General features: G+C 26.8%; 1 protein-coding gene across 9 annotated transcripts in view; it reads left to right on the plus strand.

Annotated features, from left to right (window-relative positions):
• LOC100214107 (polycystin-1-like protein 2) overlaps nucleotides 1-15,785 on the plus strand; it is a 194,904-nt gene that overhangs the window by 129,717 nt on the left and 49,402 nt on the right. For 5 of the 9 annotated variants that reach the window (XM_065815297.1, XM_065815298.1, XM_065815300.1 and 2 more), the window contains 2 exons: nucleotides 10,817-11,035; nucleotides 15,288-15,408. In XM_065815297.1, the coding sequence (XP_065671369.1) occupies nucleotides 10,817-11,035; nucleotides 15,288-15,408 (340 nt within the window). The remainder of the gene's footprint in view (nucleotides 1-10,816; nucleotides 11,036-15,287; nucleotides 15,409-15,785) is intronic. The other 4 variants (XM_065815299.1, XM_065815301.1, XM_065815302.1 and 1 more) reach the window with 1 other exon arrangement.

Here is a 15,785-nt window from a genome sequence, read left to right on the forward strand (position 1 = left end):
ATGCTATAAACCCAAGAAAGTTGGTTGGACCAGATGGAATTCATTATTTTGTATTAAAATAATGTTAATGCTTTTTTTTAATTCATTAACTTTATTATTTAACAAATCAATTTACAAAGGCATAGTACTTATTTCATGGAAGACAGCAAATAATGTTGTTGTTTAAAAATGGCAGTAGAAATAAAGTTCCAAATTATAGGCCAGTTTCCTTGACTTTAATTCTTCGTAAAACTTTAGAACGTTTAATATCTAACCAACTTTTACATTATTTAAAGACTAACAATTTATTATTTTCTTTTCAGCATGGTTTGACAAAAGGGAAAAGTTGCACAACTAATCTCCTTGAGTACATGGATATAGTAATGACAGGTGTTGCAAATAGTAAATTGTTTGATATTCTTTATACTGATTTCAAAAAAGCTTTTGACAAAGTTTCACATAAGAGCTTAGCACTAAAACTTGAAGCATATAACATTACATCTGTTTCATTGAAGTGGATAATTTCTTGTTTAACTGATAGGAATTAAAGAGTTGTACTTGGAGGAATGGTGTATCATCATGGATAGACATAGAAAGCGGTGTACCACAAGTCTCTGTCTTGGTCCAATTTTCTTTTTAAAATATATCAATGATCTTCCAATTCATGAAACGGATATAATGACATTGTCATTGCTATGTTAGAAAAATGGGTAATAATCTGGAAAATGCAATTCGATTTTGAGAAATATAAAATCATGCATATTGGTAACAATAATAAAAATTATAAACATTTCATGACTAACAATAATATAAAGCAAGAATAAATTACAACTAAATTGGAAAAGGATCTAGGCGTATTAATTTCAAATGACTTAAAATGGGAACCACAAATCAAAATTGCATTATCTATTGCAAACTTTAAATTTGGTATAACATGCAAACATATTAGAAAAAATTCAAAAACGAGTAACTAAATCTGTACCTGGGCTACGTCATTTATCATACAATGAAAGACTAGAAAAAATGAAATTGATATCTTTAAAACAACAAAGAATAAAAGGAGATCTCATACAAATGTACAAATGATATTATGATATAGAGAAAATAACTTGGAAAATACCCCCAATATTTGTGCTCTTTAAATTCTTCAGGTCCGTCTTTAAACATTCAAGGTAACAAACATCATTTATTCACCAATAAGAAATATTTAAATTGAAATTGTGAGGGTTTTTTTAAAATGCCACAGTCAAATTCTGGAACAAATTACCAATTGAAACAGTGGAAGTTAACTTATTTAAAGCTAAACTAGACTTAATTGAGTATATTTAACTTTCTTCTTATGTCTGTAAAAGATTTAACATGGCGTTAAATCTCAACAGTATTGTATATTATATTATTATTATTATTGTTATCATATGATTATTATTAACTTGTTTGGAGAAATTTCTCTCTTACTCCTGTATATTTTCTAAGGGGTTTAGATGGAACTATTTTCCTGACCAATCAAAAAGTGGATATTTTTGAGAGGCTGATAATTTTTTTATGGATTTTGATAAATATTTCTTCTGCTTATTTGGAAATCATTTCTAAAAAGATAAAAAAAAATCAAATTGAAAAGACAAGATAAAAATAATCAAGATGGAAATCATTTCTTAAGAGATAAAAGACAAGTTTTGATGACTTTTTTATACCTTGTATTGGTTATATTTAGCGTAACAAATACAAGTTATTGGACAAAATAAAAACGTCAATAACTTATTTATAAATGAAAAAAAACAAACTTTTTAATATTTTTTTAAAATAAAGTATTTATCTTTTAATAAAAATAAGTTATTTTTTAAATAAAAAAACACTACCATTTGCAAATGATCTCAATTTTGCTCTGACACCTATCATAAGCAACTGTAAAAAATTTAAATTGATTTCTCGTAGTTTTGATTTAATTCAATCAATCAAAACTTGCTCTGTTGAAGCTTGCCAATTTCCCTTGTAAACCTTCTGTGCCAAATGTCCCCAAAAGTTTTTAATTGGTCGTGCTTGAGGCACATTTGGGGGATTGGATTCTATATCAACATAATAGACATATGGGTCCATCCAATTCAGAGAATCTTTAGAATAATAAGAACTTGCTAAATCTGGCCAATATAAATAGTTAAAGTGTCTCTATGATACTTGTGAATAAATGGAAGAAGTCATTTTTCTAAATATTTATCAATATAGATAAATGAATTGATTGCTACAGCCTTGGAAATGCAAAAAAATGGCTCGGACATACCGCGGTCAGATGCGGATAGCCATATCCACATAAATAATTTTTTTGGAAATTTTTTTTTCCAATAAAACAAACACTTTCTGGGTTTTTTTGTTGTTTGTGTAGTATCCAAAAGTATCAATAAAAAATTCCAAGAAGATTGTATTATCTAGACAATTAAACATCCCCTGCAAAAAAAAAGTATTTTTCATCATCAATGAACGCAAGCGATTTTGTTATAGAGTTGACTAACTAGTTTCCTGCTTCTTTTCTTTGCCTTTAATTGTTGTTCTATAGTGTATTTTGGATTATTTTCACGTTTTTTATATTTAATATTCTTTTTTTTTTCAACTGAAGACCAATTGTTGATTGATTTACACCAAATTTAAAACCTAATTTTTTCTGACTGACCCAAAAGGATTGAATGGTTTCAAATATTTTTAGGTATTTTGTACTTTGAGCAAATCTTTTCTTTTCAAAATGGTTTACGATTTCTTTTTTTTTTTATATTAGGTTTATTTACAAATATTTTGAGTCACTTTCGAAAAGGTTCTCGTTCTGCTGCATTTAACCTCATTTTAAATAATTGTGTTTCAAATAATAAAGTTTATATTTTATAGAATGTTTATGCCTATGCATAAAACCACAAAAGCAAACTATTATGCTCAAATAATTTAATTCAGATTTGTCCGATAACTTCCGCATCACCTGTTAACCAACCAAAAATTGACTTTAAAATGATGTTTAATTGTCTAGATAATACAACTTTTTTGAAATTTTTCATTGATAGCCCTTTTAACATATTAAACCTTTTGAGTTATAATTTCTATGGTAAACTCATTGCTGAAGCATACCTAGAAAAAACAGAACAAAAGTTTTAAAAAATCACAAATTTTAAATAATGAGATATTAAGAAAAAAGTTTTTATCCATGTATTATAATTAATTGCTAATTTCTAATTATTAACAATGAAACTACAGTACTTTTTTGCTCAATCCAGACATTTTTATCTCTGATTGGTTATCTGATATCTGATTGGTTATCTGATATCTGATTGGTTATCTGATATCTGACTGTTATCTGATATCTGATTGGTTTATTTTAGATTTTGTGCTTGCTTTTTAATGCTAAGATTTTTAATTTATGCAAACTTTGTCGATTGTTGCTGCATTTAGTCTCACCTCAATTCATTTGCTGGTAGTTGTGAAAATTGCTGATAATTGCCGACGATGTGACAAATTTATTTTCTTTTACTATTTTTACTCATTTTTTACCATTTTTTCATTTTATTTACCACATCTTGTCTTGCCTCTGACAAATTTAACAAAAGATCATTTTCAATTTGTCTTTGATTCGGTTCGCACTTTATATCTCACATTTTCCTAATTTTTAACTTATCAATTAATGCTTCTTGGTTAAAAGATATTGCATAATTGTTTTTTTTCCATAATTATTGTATTCTTTTTTCCCATAATTATTGTATTCTTTTTTGTAATTTAGAGCTTTAAGACAACTATTTTACTAAAAATTGTTTTAAAACATAAAAATTGGTTTGTATAGAAAGTATCAAGAAATATATATAAATTGTGTTAAAAAATTCAAAGATTTGTTCGAAATTATATTATATATTACAATTAATTTTGTATTTATAAATCTAATCTAATTAAATCACAATAATTAATAAAAAATAAAACTGAACCTAAAGAAAGCATATCAAAACATCACGGATTATGAAACACAAGTTTTGTGATTTAAGCAGATACCACTTGTCCTCTTAAAATTGCTGACACCCTGAAAATAATTTTATATTACTAATAGCTTAAAAGTGTTATGTTATACCAAAAAAATATAATTTGACCAAATATAATTACGTTATAATATATAATATAAGAATATAATTAAAACCAAAAAAATATAATTTAACTAATAATTACATTGTAATCAGATTCAAATGGCACTTAAATCATTAAATAGTCAAAATTTTACAAGATTTATAAGATAGGCTGATAATTTGGTATATATTCATAAATTTTTACCTTATTTGGAGTACAATAACCCGTGCCAATTTGCATTGAAGCATGTTCATACAAGTTGTGGTGCTTACTCATGTTATTTGCCATTTGTTCTCAGTGAAATCAGTGTAAAAATTAATTAAAAGGGCAAATATGCTTAAAGAAGTTTTTACAATGACACAAAATTGATAATTGTTAATAGGTTATCTTGAAAATTGATAATTTTAAAATAATTGATAATTATTATATTTGCATCATTATAAAAACTGCCTTAAGCAAATCCACACTTTTAGAAAACCCTGATTTAGTTATTCTTGTGATTAGCACATTTTGTCTTACATTTAAAAGATACCAGTGGAATTAAGAAGCAATAAAAAATTTTTATCACATCACCATAAGGCGTCATTGTAGTTGATGACTTCTTATGGTGACGTGAATTATCAAATAACGGGCACAAAGTTACGAACTGTCAAGCTCTTGCAGTATGTTTTTTTAACATTGACAAAGTTAATTTGGCGGTTAATGAAAGCCTAAATCTTGTCATTTATGAGAGTATTACATTTTGGGTAAAAGTTTAAATCCCTATTAGAGCTATACCTAACTGTGTAAAGAAACTTGAAGATCTTTGCCATTCTTGGAGGGAGTTGCAAAAAATTCAAAAAATAAAAAAAAGCTGTATGTTAAAAGGGGCTTGACGGAGACTTTCAAAACAATTTGATAACTTTTTAAATATTTCACATGATGATGCTTTGGATTGGATGAAAATAGAAGAAGATAAAATATTTTTACATAAACAAAGAGAACCAGGGTGTCCAGAATCTTTAGCAGACATAGACAAAAAATTAGCTAAAAAAGATAAAAAAGCAAGACAGAAAATTAAAAGAAAAAAAAAAGAGACATGAGCAAATGTGTTTCGGGAGTTTATCATCAATACACACGGTTTTACACAAATGCATGAACATCATGATCAACATACTAACACTGATCCTCGAGAAACCACTACCATTCACCTTTCAAATGATAAATTTTGAAACTACTACAAGAATGGGAAGAAAAAACTTTATCATGCCTAAGTTAGTTACAGTTTTAGCTAGATGTCAGTTAAGCATAAGGGAATCTGTCTAAATACTTCAGGCTGTAGTAGAAGCATTGTGATGCGTGATGATCAGTGTAGATTACTACAAGCTTTGTGATGTGTAATGATTAGTGTAGATGTTTAAATATATATATATATATATATATATATATATATATATATATATATATATATATATATATATATATATATAACATATATATATATTTATTCGCCAAAAAAATGAGGGGGGTGCGTTAGTATGAAATTGTATTTTTACTACATTAGTTTGTAATTGTTATTTTTTTAACAAAATCTCTTATATTTAAATGTTATCTTATTATTTTCTAGTTTGGTGGAGTTTAAAATAGCGTAAGTTACTGTTATAATTTACAGCTTAAGTTGTTATTTAAAGTTTAAGTTGCAGCTATAGTGCAAAGAGCAAGTAATGTATTTAATGATATTACAATATCACTTTTGTACTTAAAATGATCCTTAAAAAAGTAGAAGTAAAAACGTTGACTATTTGAGTTAGGGATTGAGAAAGGCAAAAGTTTTGAACTTTAATGCCTGCAGAGTCCCTGACACTAGAGCCAAGCCATTCAGTGTGATGAGCATTAAAGTCACCAACAACAACAATATTAGCGGATGGATAAAAAGAGAAGGCTTGGTCAATATAATCAGAAATAACATCAAAAAGAGTGTGGTCTTGAGATGAAGGAGAGCAATATAGAACAAAGAGTAAGGTGATAGAGTGAAGTGGTGCTAAACGAAAGCACATAAAAGAATAGTCTGTGGATTTAAACCTAGTTTCCTGACAAATGGGTGAATTCTGATGAATATAAATGCCCAGGCCAAGCATGTGACTAGTGGAGTCTTTACGAATTAAAGGAAGATAACCATCAACACTAAGATCATAAGATGAGACAGCTGAACTCAAATTAGTCTCACAAAGAGCAAGTAGGTCTGGTGAACTTTGCAAGAGATAAGACTCAACAGAAGAAAAGTTACTTCGAAGACCACAAATATTAGTGAATGATAGGTTTAGAGAACTTGGTGATGACGATGGTTTTTTTTGTTTTATAGTTTTTGGTATTTTATTTATTTTTAAATTTGTTAAAAAGCTCAACTCAAAGCATAGATCGAATTCAGTACACTGTTTAATAGGCCAAGCAATTGCCTCATTACTATTAATAAACCCTAAACCGTAACAAAGGGCTCCAAATGTGGCCTCGACTAGAGAGCCTATATACTCAGAGAGGCGATATATGTGTGATTGTTTTTCATTGGATGTTCGCTTTTTTTGGTTTTTGACGCCAAAAAAAAACTAACAGTGAGTGAACTTGCTACTAAATTTTTGTTAAATATTTATAGAAGTTTATGAAAACTAATGTGAATGTAATAAAAGTTCATAAAAAGAATGTGCTTTAATTCTTGATGAAATGTCAATAACTGAAAGTGGTAACTATGATACATATCAAGCTCTTACTATGGAATTGTTAGATTATCTCAACATTACACTATGATGTTAAGGCCATAATTTATGGCCAAGGTAACCGTACTTTATTTTTTATACTAAGAGGAATATCTACGAGATGAAAATAAACTGTAACATATTGTTATAGTGAAAGTTCTCTCTATAAAGGTGCAAATATCTAGTCAATATGGAGATCTTTTAGCATAAGTTGTACTTAAAGTTATACTTTTTCCTGTTTAAATAAACATCCATGTGACTCAAGTTGTTCTATTGATTTTTTTTATTGAAGAATACAAGAACATCTCTCTTATATAACAAGCCTTTCATAATTACAGCTGGAATTCAAAAAATATATATACTTATATCTCTAGTTATAGATTCTAAATTCCTGCACAAACTTGTTGACTTTCTAAATATGGATTTGATGTTTATTTATAAACTTAGCATCTTGATGAAAAACATTTTAACAAAACAAAAGTATTAAGAGTATTATATTGTAATAAATCGTAATGTAAGTTGTGGATTAAAATTTATTGCAAATAAAACAAGATGGTTCTTTACTCACAATTGCTTAATTTAACGGAATTATTGATAAATGGTTTACACATATGACATCATGAAAATACTATGGCTTTTAGTATAAAAAATCACTAAATTTACAATAAAACAAGCTTTTTTCAATGAAATTATAGAGGTACTATGTGGATTATAAGTATTGAGCTTAGGTGGAAACTTAATCCATCTGGTGTTATTTTTAAATATTTTTCATGAAAAAAAAACTTTTAATATGAAATAGTAATTTACCCAAAACTACTAAAAAAATATTTATAACTGGCACATTCACAAAACAAGTAATTCCTATAGCTTTTCAATACAAAAGTGACTTGAAACTTATTTGTGTTGCTCAACTCTTAAAAACATTAAATTATCAATGTGCAATTACGATACTGTATAATGACCATCAATTCTTGTGTTTTCTTGACTTAGTTAATAGTAAGGTGCACAGTTTACAAAAAAAGATTTGGATAAAACATCAAGTTTAATATTGAGTAATACTGAGCCAAACTGATTTTATATAATGTATTTTAATTAAATTTTTTTAATATATACGAGTTCTAGAGTTAAAGAAATTTAAAGAATATTTTTTCAATATTTTGAAAAATAGAGTAAATGCTGATTATACAATGTTTGTTACATACAAACAGCCCAATGTGGAAAGTTTATTTTTTGCTAATGAAACAAACTTTAGAATTTAGAAAAATAGAATTAATATTTAGATCATTTTAGCCACAATTTTCTACCTAAAAGAATGGGAGCTGTACCCTCATTAAGAGACAATAGAATGAGTTGCCTAGTCATAAAACAAAAGAGACACAAGCAAAATCCATGTATTGAGTCAAGAAGATCCAGTATTCAGCATCCTAAACTGGAAACAATGTATTAAAAATAGATCTGCGCCAGCCTAATAGATAAAGAAGGGGTGCGAGGCTGGTCAACAGATAGAATCTGATTACCCCTTAAGTCTTTGCCTAGGAGGCCTTCTACAAGATAGTAGACATGCATTTAACATCTGCCCATAATAAGTATTTTTATCAAGACACTATCTCTAGCCTTTACTAAACCAAGAGCCCCAAGACAGGGGGTGTTTTGTGTCGAAGTTGGCTTCTCCTAGCCTTTGCCTAAAAAAGCGTATCCTACAAGGCAGCAGGACATGAAACAGATTGTACTGGGTTACATGTCACTAATAGCAGGAAAATCTGACCTGACATTAAGTAGCAGGAAAACCTGACCTGACCTGATATTTATTATATCTATTAAGTATTTTAAACCTAAAAAATTTTTTATGCCAAAAAATAGACCTTGGATAGTCTTGTTTTGCAGCAACGATGTCTCTTAATTATTTTTTTTTAGGATATAAGATATTTGAATTTTACTCATAGTTGCAAAAGTTGAATCAATTTTGGTTTCAAACTTTGTGAGATGATTTTTGTGCAGCTAAGGAGTATATAAACCAAAAATTTCGCCAAAAATGGACTTAGATTTGCAGCGGTGATATCTTCAGTTATAATAAATAATTACAGTTATAGAAAATCATTATTTCAATTATTTATTAAAGAACGTACTATTACCATCTAAAAAACAATACTTAAAATGTCTAACGAAGAAAGTCAATTCACTAATTAAGTGAATAAGATTATCTTTGATGTACAAAAATAATCCTAATCAAGAGTCTGCCTATAATTTTGATCTCAAGTCAGAAAAATCTCCACTGCAACATCCTGATTTAGTAAGTTTTGAAAATGACTTAATTAAGCTAATTTATAACATTTCATTTTCTACAATTCAAAACAATTTTGGAAAGCAATTCCAAACCCACATAGTAAAAATTAACTCTTCAAATAATTTTTTTGTCTTTGCTGATGAATCAAGAAATCCCATGATTACAGCCATGAATACAGCATTCATTACCTTAAAAGGTCATAAGTATAATTTTCCCAACAATATACAGTTCCAATTAATAACAGATTTATTGATTGGAACTGTATATGGCTAAACCCGTGTTGCATAGCTCAACCTACGAAAACCTGCACCTATAAACTTTATCTACAAAATAAAACATCTACTAAAAATTGGAAATAATTTTTAAATGTCCTACTGAGGCCTAAATTGTTTTCAACCTATAGTAGTCATATTCTATGATTTTAGAAATTTCAAAATTAGGTCCAGTTATAGGCCACTGCTAAACCTGAGCTCAGAAAAGTAAAATATTATTAGATGAAATTATTAGTAAAGTTAGGAATGCTACCTAAGTTTACCAATTGCATAGCACAAATGACAAATGTTAATCTAAAAAAAATTTATATTGATTTAAAATTGCTTTATATGATATTTAAGGTTTTAAAACGTTGTCAGCAATAAGTAAAAAAATACTTATCTTAAATTAATTATTAAATCAAGACTTATTTAAATCAATAGCTTTTAAATGACGGTTTATTAATTAAGTTTTCAATAGAGTGTTAGTTAAAAGAACTTTCATTGCATTATGCTAATTACATTTTTCAAGTGTCTAGCGCAACTCCTTAAATCTGAGTCTGATATAGGTTGTTTTTTTTTTACTTTAACTTTTGAACCTTTTAGAATTTTAAACCAATTGGGAATTCTGTGTTATACACTGTGCTATCAGGCTAACACCCTGCCTATTATTCACAAATTTCAAAAAATTTTCACCAGAAACACTATAAAAATAAATTGCTTGAATGGCAAAAATGAATTTTCACATTAACTACAAAAAAATCTCACCTAAATTCAACTACAACTTCCTTAATGAGAATAATTGCCCCTTATCAAGCAGGAGCTTAACAAAAAACATTGAATATAAAGTTAATAAAAGTTCCTATGATCCTTCTCACACTTCTTTAAATAAATTCTATATTGGTGGAAGCCAAACACCATTTTATATACCTACCATATAAAATCATTTAATATTCTTAAGTATAAAAATGACACTGACCTATCAAAGGAAGTTTGGAAACTAAAAGATACAAATTTAAACCCAGTTGTAAACTGGAAAATAATTAAACAGTGGAATGCTTATAACTATACCACAAGATCTTTTAAACTATGCATAAATGAAAAGTATGAAATTCTATTCTTCAAAAACCCATTATTTGTTAAATAAAAAGAGTGAAATAGTATCTAAGTGAAGGCATAGAAACAAATTTCTTCTTTTTTCTTTTTCCCAATTAGACATAGTAAATCAGTTTTCTACATTGGTTTGTTTTGTTATGATGTCAGAACTGAATCTATTACCTTTGTTTTGTTTTTTGTATTTTGTATTTTTAACGATTTTTTCATGTAATTTTATTAACTATATATCATGTTATTTAACTATATACATATATATATATATATATATATATATATATATATATATATATATATATATATATATATATATATATATATATATAGGGATCTTGATTTATAGCTTATAGATTTATACTTTATATCTTTATTTATAGCTTGATGTTTTTACTACAAGTTTTCTTTTGACAAAATGCAAATGCACCCATCTGACTGCATTTGGTGGATTTTTTGTTGCTCCTAACGCTTTTCCTAAACCAAGCTTAGCTTTGTTAAAAACAGGATATGTTTTACTTGTGACAGTCATTGTAGTTATTTTACTGTGGATAGTAGGATTGGTATGGAGCAGAAGAATGGATAAATCTGATGCTTCTAAGGTTTTACCTTTTTTTTTTTTTTTGGTAAACAAGCACGCAATACTTGGGGAGGAAGGGGAGGTTTTAATGCAGCAGCATTTTTTGAAACAAAATTATCAAGTCTGAAATTGTTTTAAGAGCTTAAAAACAATTCATATATCTGAAAGAAATGTTTAGAATATAAATAAAGTAATAAATATATACAAAAATAAAAAATTTTATATGCTTATTTTTTTTTTTTTTTTTTTTTTTTTTTTTTTTTAAAATTTTTTTTAAAATTTAAAAAAAAAAAAGAAAATTTAATGAAAAAATTATAATTTTTCATTAAATTTTATTTTTTTTTTTAAATATTTTTGCAATATCTTGGTCATATAGTTTAAAGTAAAGCATCAAAATTGACAAATTTATTGGGTTTTTTAAAGGATATATCGAGTTTCATACCAAAATAGCCGTCAACAACAAAGATCAATCCAATACTAACTTACCTAACATAATATAGAAAAGGAGTCTAGTTAATTTCTCCCTCCTTTACAAATTGAATTATAAAAATTTGTTCCAAAAAGTTTGAAAAACAATTTTAAAAAATGAATTACGTTCTTTAATTTCACTCAGGGTTTTTACATATTCTAGATATTCAATTAGGGAATAAAGTGTTTCTTAAAACTTTAGCACAATTGAATCCATCAAAACCACCACCATTACATATTAAAAAAATTGATCAGATGTTTATCAGTTAAAAGATGATTAACAATTTTGATCACATAGTGATCATAAATTAAGTATTTAGGTGGTGAACTTAAGTTAATCATTTGTTTTGTCAATATCATATCAGATATGGATCAGTTACCTTTTTGTAATCTGCTAATGATAAAAAAGTCTTAGGAACTCCTTTCTTACCCATAGTCTTGTCACAACAACAGCGTGTGTATTTCATACCATGACCCTACATTTGATAAAAAAACTTTTAGGTATTGCTCTTCCAAAATATGCATTATGTTTAAGTCAAAATAAGGAAAAAGGTACTTAAAGATAATCAAAGGATGATTAGTTATATATAAGGTACTTAAAGGTAACCCAATGATAATGAGTTAACATAAGGTACTTAAAAATAATCCAAAGATAAAGAGTTAATATAAGATACTTAAAGATAATCCAAGGATAATGAGTTAAAATAAGGTACTTTAATAATTATTATAATTATAATTTAATCCAAGGATGGTGTTAAGGAGTTTAGTCATTGTAATTATTCAGAGTAAAGTAAATATATATGTATGTATATGTATACATATATATATAGGGGAGACCGGGGCTAGTTGGCTCGGTTTTTTTGAGCTCTGTAGCTCTAACATTTTTTAAAAAATATTAAAGTGTAGTCTTAAAGAGTATGGATTAGGGTATCTTGTAAAGTTTGCATTCATTTACAAAAAAAATTTTCTTGGGGCCTTTCCGGGCCTTCAAAAAAAAAAAAAATTTGCGCCAACTTACCCCACCACGGGCAAACTATAAAAATGATTATTAATGCACTATTAAGTGCAAAATTAATAGAAATTTTTTTAAAATTAATTTTTTCAACAATTTTATCCCAAAATTTAATATTACTTTTAGCTGGTACCAAATATTAGTCTGTATAAAAGCCAAACAGTAGCCCACCTTTTATCTGTAGAAAAAAAAACTAAAAAAATTTTTTTTTGAATTTTATTGTAAAAATAAATATTTTCAATATTGTTAAAAATTAAAAAAAAAAATAATAATAATTTTATAAAAATAAATATTTTTTTCCATAGTAATATATATATATATATATATATATATAATATTTAATTGTATGAAAAAATATAACTTTGTGATGGAACTTGAAGTTTTATGTCTATTGGCAATCATCAGCCATACCTAATTTTTAAATCAAAAAAACCATTAAAAGTACAAAAATAAACAATGGAGTGACTTTCAATGTCAAAACAAAGGTGTAAAAAATGGTTAATCACCTGCATCAAAATGGATAAAAAGGAGTTTGTTTCTATACTTGCGCTTAAATATTGTTTCACTCTTTGTTTAACAAATTTTTGTTTTTGAAGAATAGAGTTTCACACTTTTTTAATTTTGTTGAGATTTTTTTTTGTTGGGATTTAATGTGAAGTCAAATGTATAATTGATAATATCCAGTTTTTCTGTTGCACTGTGGTAAAATAAAAAAATTGTTTCTTGATAATCAACCTACGACCAATATATACAAGAATATAAATTATTAAACAACATTGAGCACATTAGTTGGCTTAAACCGCAAAATTTGCCCCATCATTGTGAGCAAACAATTTGCACAATCATTGCATCATCAAACAAACCAGGATCAGCAATAACAGGTTACAATCTAAAAATCAAAAAGGAAATTATCAAGCATATGATTACTTAAGAATTTTTGTCTCGACAAGAATTCTTCAGTAATCATATTGTGAATAAATAGTATGTCTTACCAATCAACTTGGTAATCTGTGAACTCTTTCAAAGCAAGGCTAGATGTATTTTTATTATAAATTTTATAAAATTATTTAACTTATATATTATTAGTTACTTAGCTTAGAACTTTGTTTTTAAATATTTTGGATTTTAAACTAAATTGTAAATTATTGTATATAGAGTTAAGGTAAACTTTGATCAGTTGAGTTGAAGAACTTGAAAATGTGTTTTAGAAAAAGATTAAAAATTTTATTATCTACTCTCAAGAGTTTTTTTTTTTTTTGTGTGTCAATCTACTGAAAAGACTGGTTTAAAAAGACTTGGAAATGACTTTAACAAATAACTTCTTAAAAAGAGCATTGTTTAGCAGTGATTTTTATAGATGGCACAAATGATTATTACATTCAACAGATTGTATATGAAGCAACATTTCAAGCGGATATCTTTAAACCAATAAATACATGGATTAAATTCAATGCAACTATTGCAAAAATTTACTTGACTTACAAATACTTTAACAATAAAGCAAAGTAAAAAAAGCACATAATGTATTAAAATTGATATTTTAATAGTCTCTTGCAAAAGTTTAGAATCAGTTAAGTATTTTTTAGGTAAATCCATTATTTATTGAAAATGGCATACACAAATAACATAAAAAAAGCTAAGATTTAATTTATGTTATGTACATACACATGTTTGTATATAACATGAATTAAATCTTAGCTTTGTAAATGTCATTATATTTACTAAGTTGTTATTATTTTTAATAAGTTATGGATTTACCAAAAAATACTCAACTAATTCTAAACTTTTTTCAAGAGACTGTACATAAAAAAATTAATTTGTTGTAGACAAGTTCTACAAATAATTGCTACTAAGGTATGATGTGTTATTTTTATTCCAGAAAAACCTTCAAATTACTTCTTGTTCTATCCTTATATACTTGAAAATATCAACAACAAAAATTAAATTAAATCTTAAGGCAAAGGCTAAAATCATTTAAAAAAATCTTTACATAGAAATTGAACATAGATTATTACTAGGATGATATCATGAATCTGATATCTACCAGGGCTATTAAAAAGGTTATTATTAAATATGAAAAACATATAAAAGTTAATTAAACCCTTTTATTGTTAAATTTACCCTTTTATTGTTAATTTAATTTGTTAAATTTACTTTTATTGTTATTTCAATTTATTTTGTTTTCATTTTCTATTTTTTGATAAATTCTTTTTAAATATCTCCATTTAAAATATTTTATATAAAATAGTTTTATATAAACAAGATGGGTAAGAATTGGTCCCATTGCTATTGTTAAAACATTCCAAAGTTTATCAAGTTGTTACTGATAATTTGTTGTTATGGTGTTCTAACGTTGTACTAGATCTTGGTGGTTTATGTAAATACATTTATACTTTACAGAGGTGGATCCAGGAAATTCACATCAACCTTTAATCTGCCCCCCCCTCCCCACACACACACTTTAGGAGTGGATGTGAAGAGGGATTGTACAATCAACCAAATCAACCACGTGTGTGTATGTATGTATGTATATATACACACTCACACTCTCTCACACACACATATTAGTTAATCTATTCAGAGCCTTTTTTTGCTTAAAAATATGCAAGGGTATATTTCTATACTACTATGTATAGTATTTTGTATATTATTATACTTTGTAACAACATAAAAAAGAGTAGTCCCCTTAACTGTTATTTTTAACTCCCTAAGGCCTATTTGGCCTCAGGGAGTTAAAAATATTTAAAAATTATTGTTATTGATTTGTTAATTCTAAATTATTTTGAATATTTAGATTGGTGTTTGCCCACTTCTTGACAATCATCCAAGAGATCATTACTTATACCAAATAAAAGTAGATACCGGCAACCGAATAAATTCTGGCACCAAATCTAATATCTTTTTTACTGTCACCGGTAAATGATAATTATTGAAATGAATAAAAATGTTTCAACCAATTTGTCTAATCAAATTGTTTGAAAGTTTTTTTTTTTTTTTCTTGTTTTAAGACTTGTCTAGACAGTTGAAAAAACATCAAAATTAAGACAGCATCGCATAAACAAATAAAATTTTAAAGCAGTTATAAAATATAATTCTTCATAGCAAATAAAAAGTTATTTGCTCAAAAATATAGGAATGACTTTATTTGCTGGCATCACAGATATATACCTTAGTATTGAAAAAAGCCATATAGTGTGTAATTTGTTGTAACATGTTGTGTTTAACTTTTTATAAAATGTTGTGTTTAATTTGTTGTCACATGTGGTATTTAACTTGTTGTAATGAGTTGTTT

Source organism: Hydra vulgaris, chromosome 13, assembly GCF_038396675.1.
Source record: "Hydra vulgaris chromosome 13, alternate assembly HydraT2T_AEP".
Lineage (NCBI taxonomy): Eukaryota > Metazoa > Cnidaria > Hydrozoa > Anthoathecata > Hydridae > Hydra > Hydra vulgaris.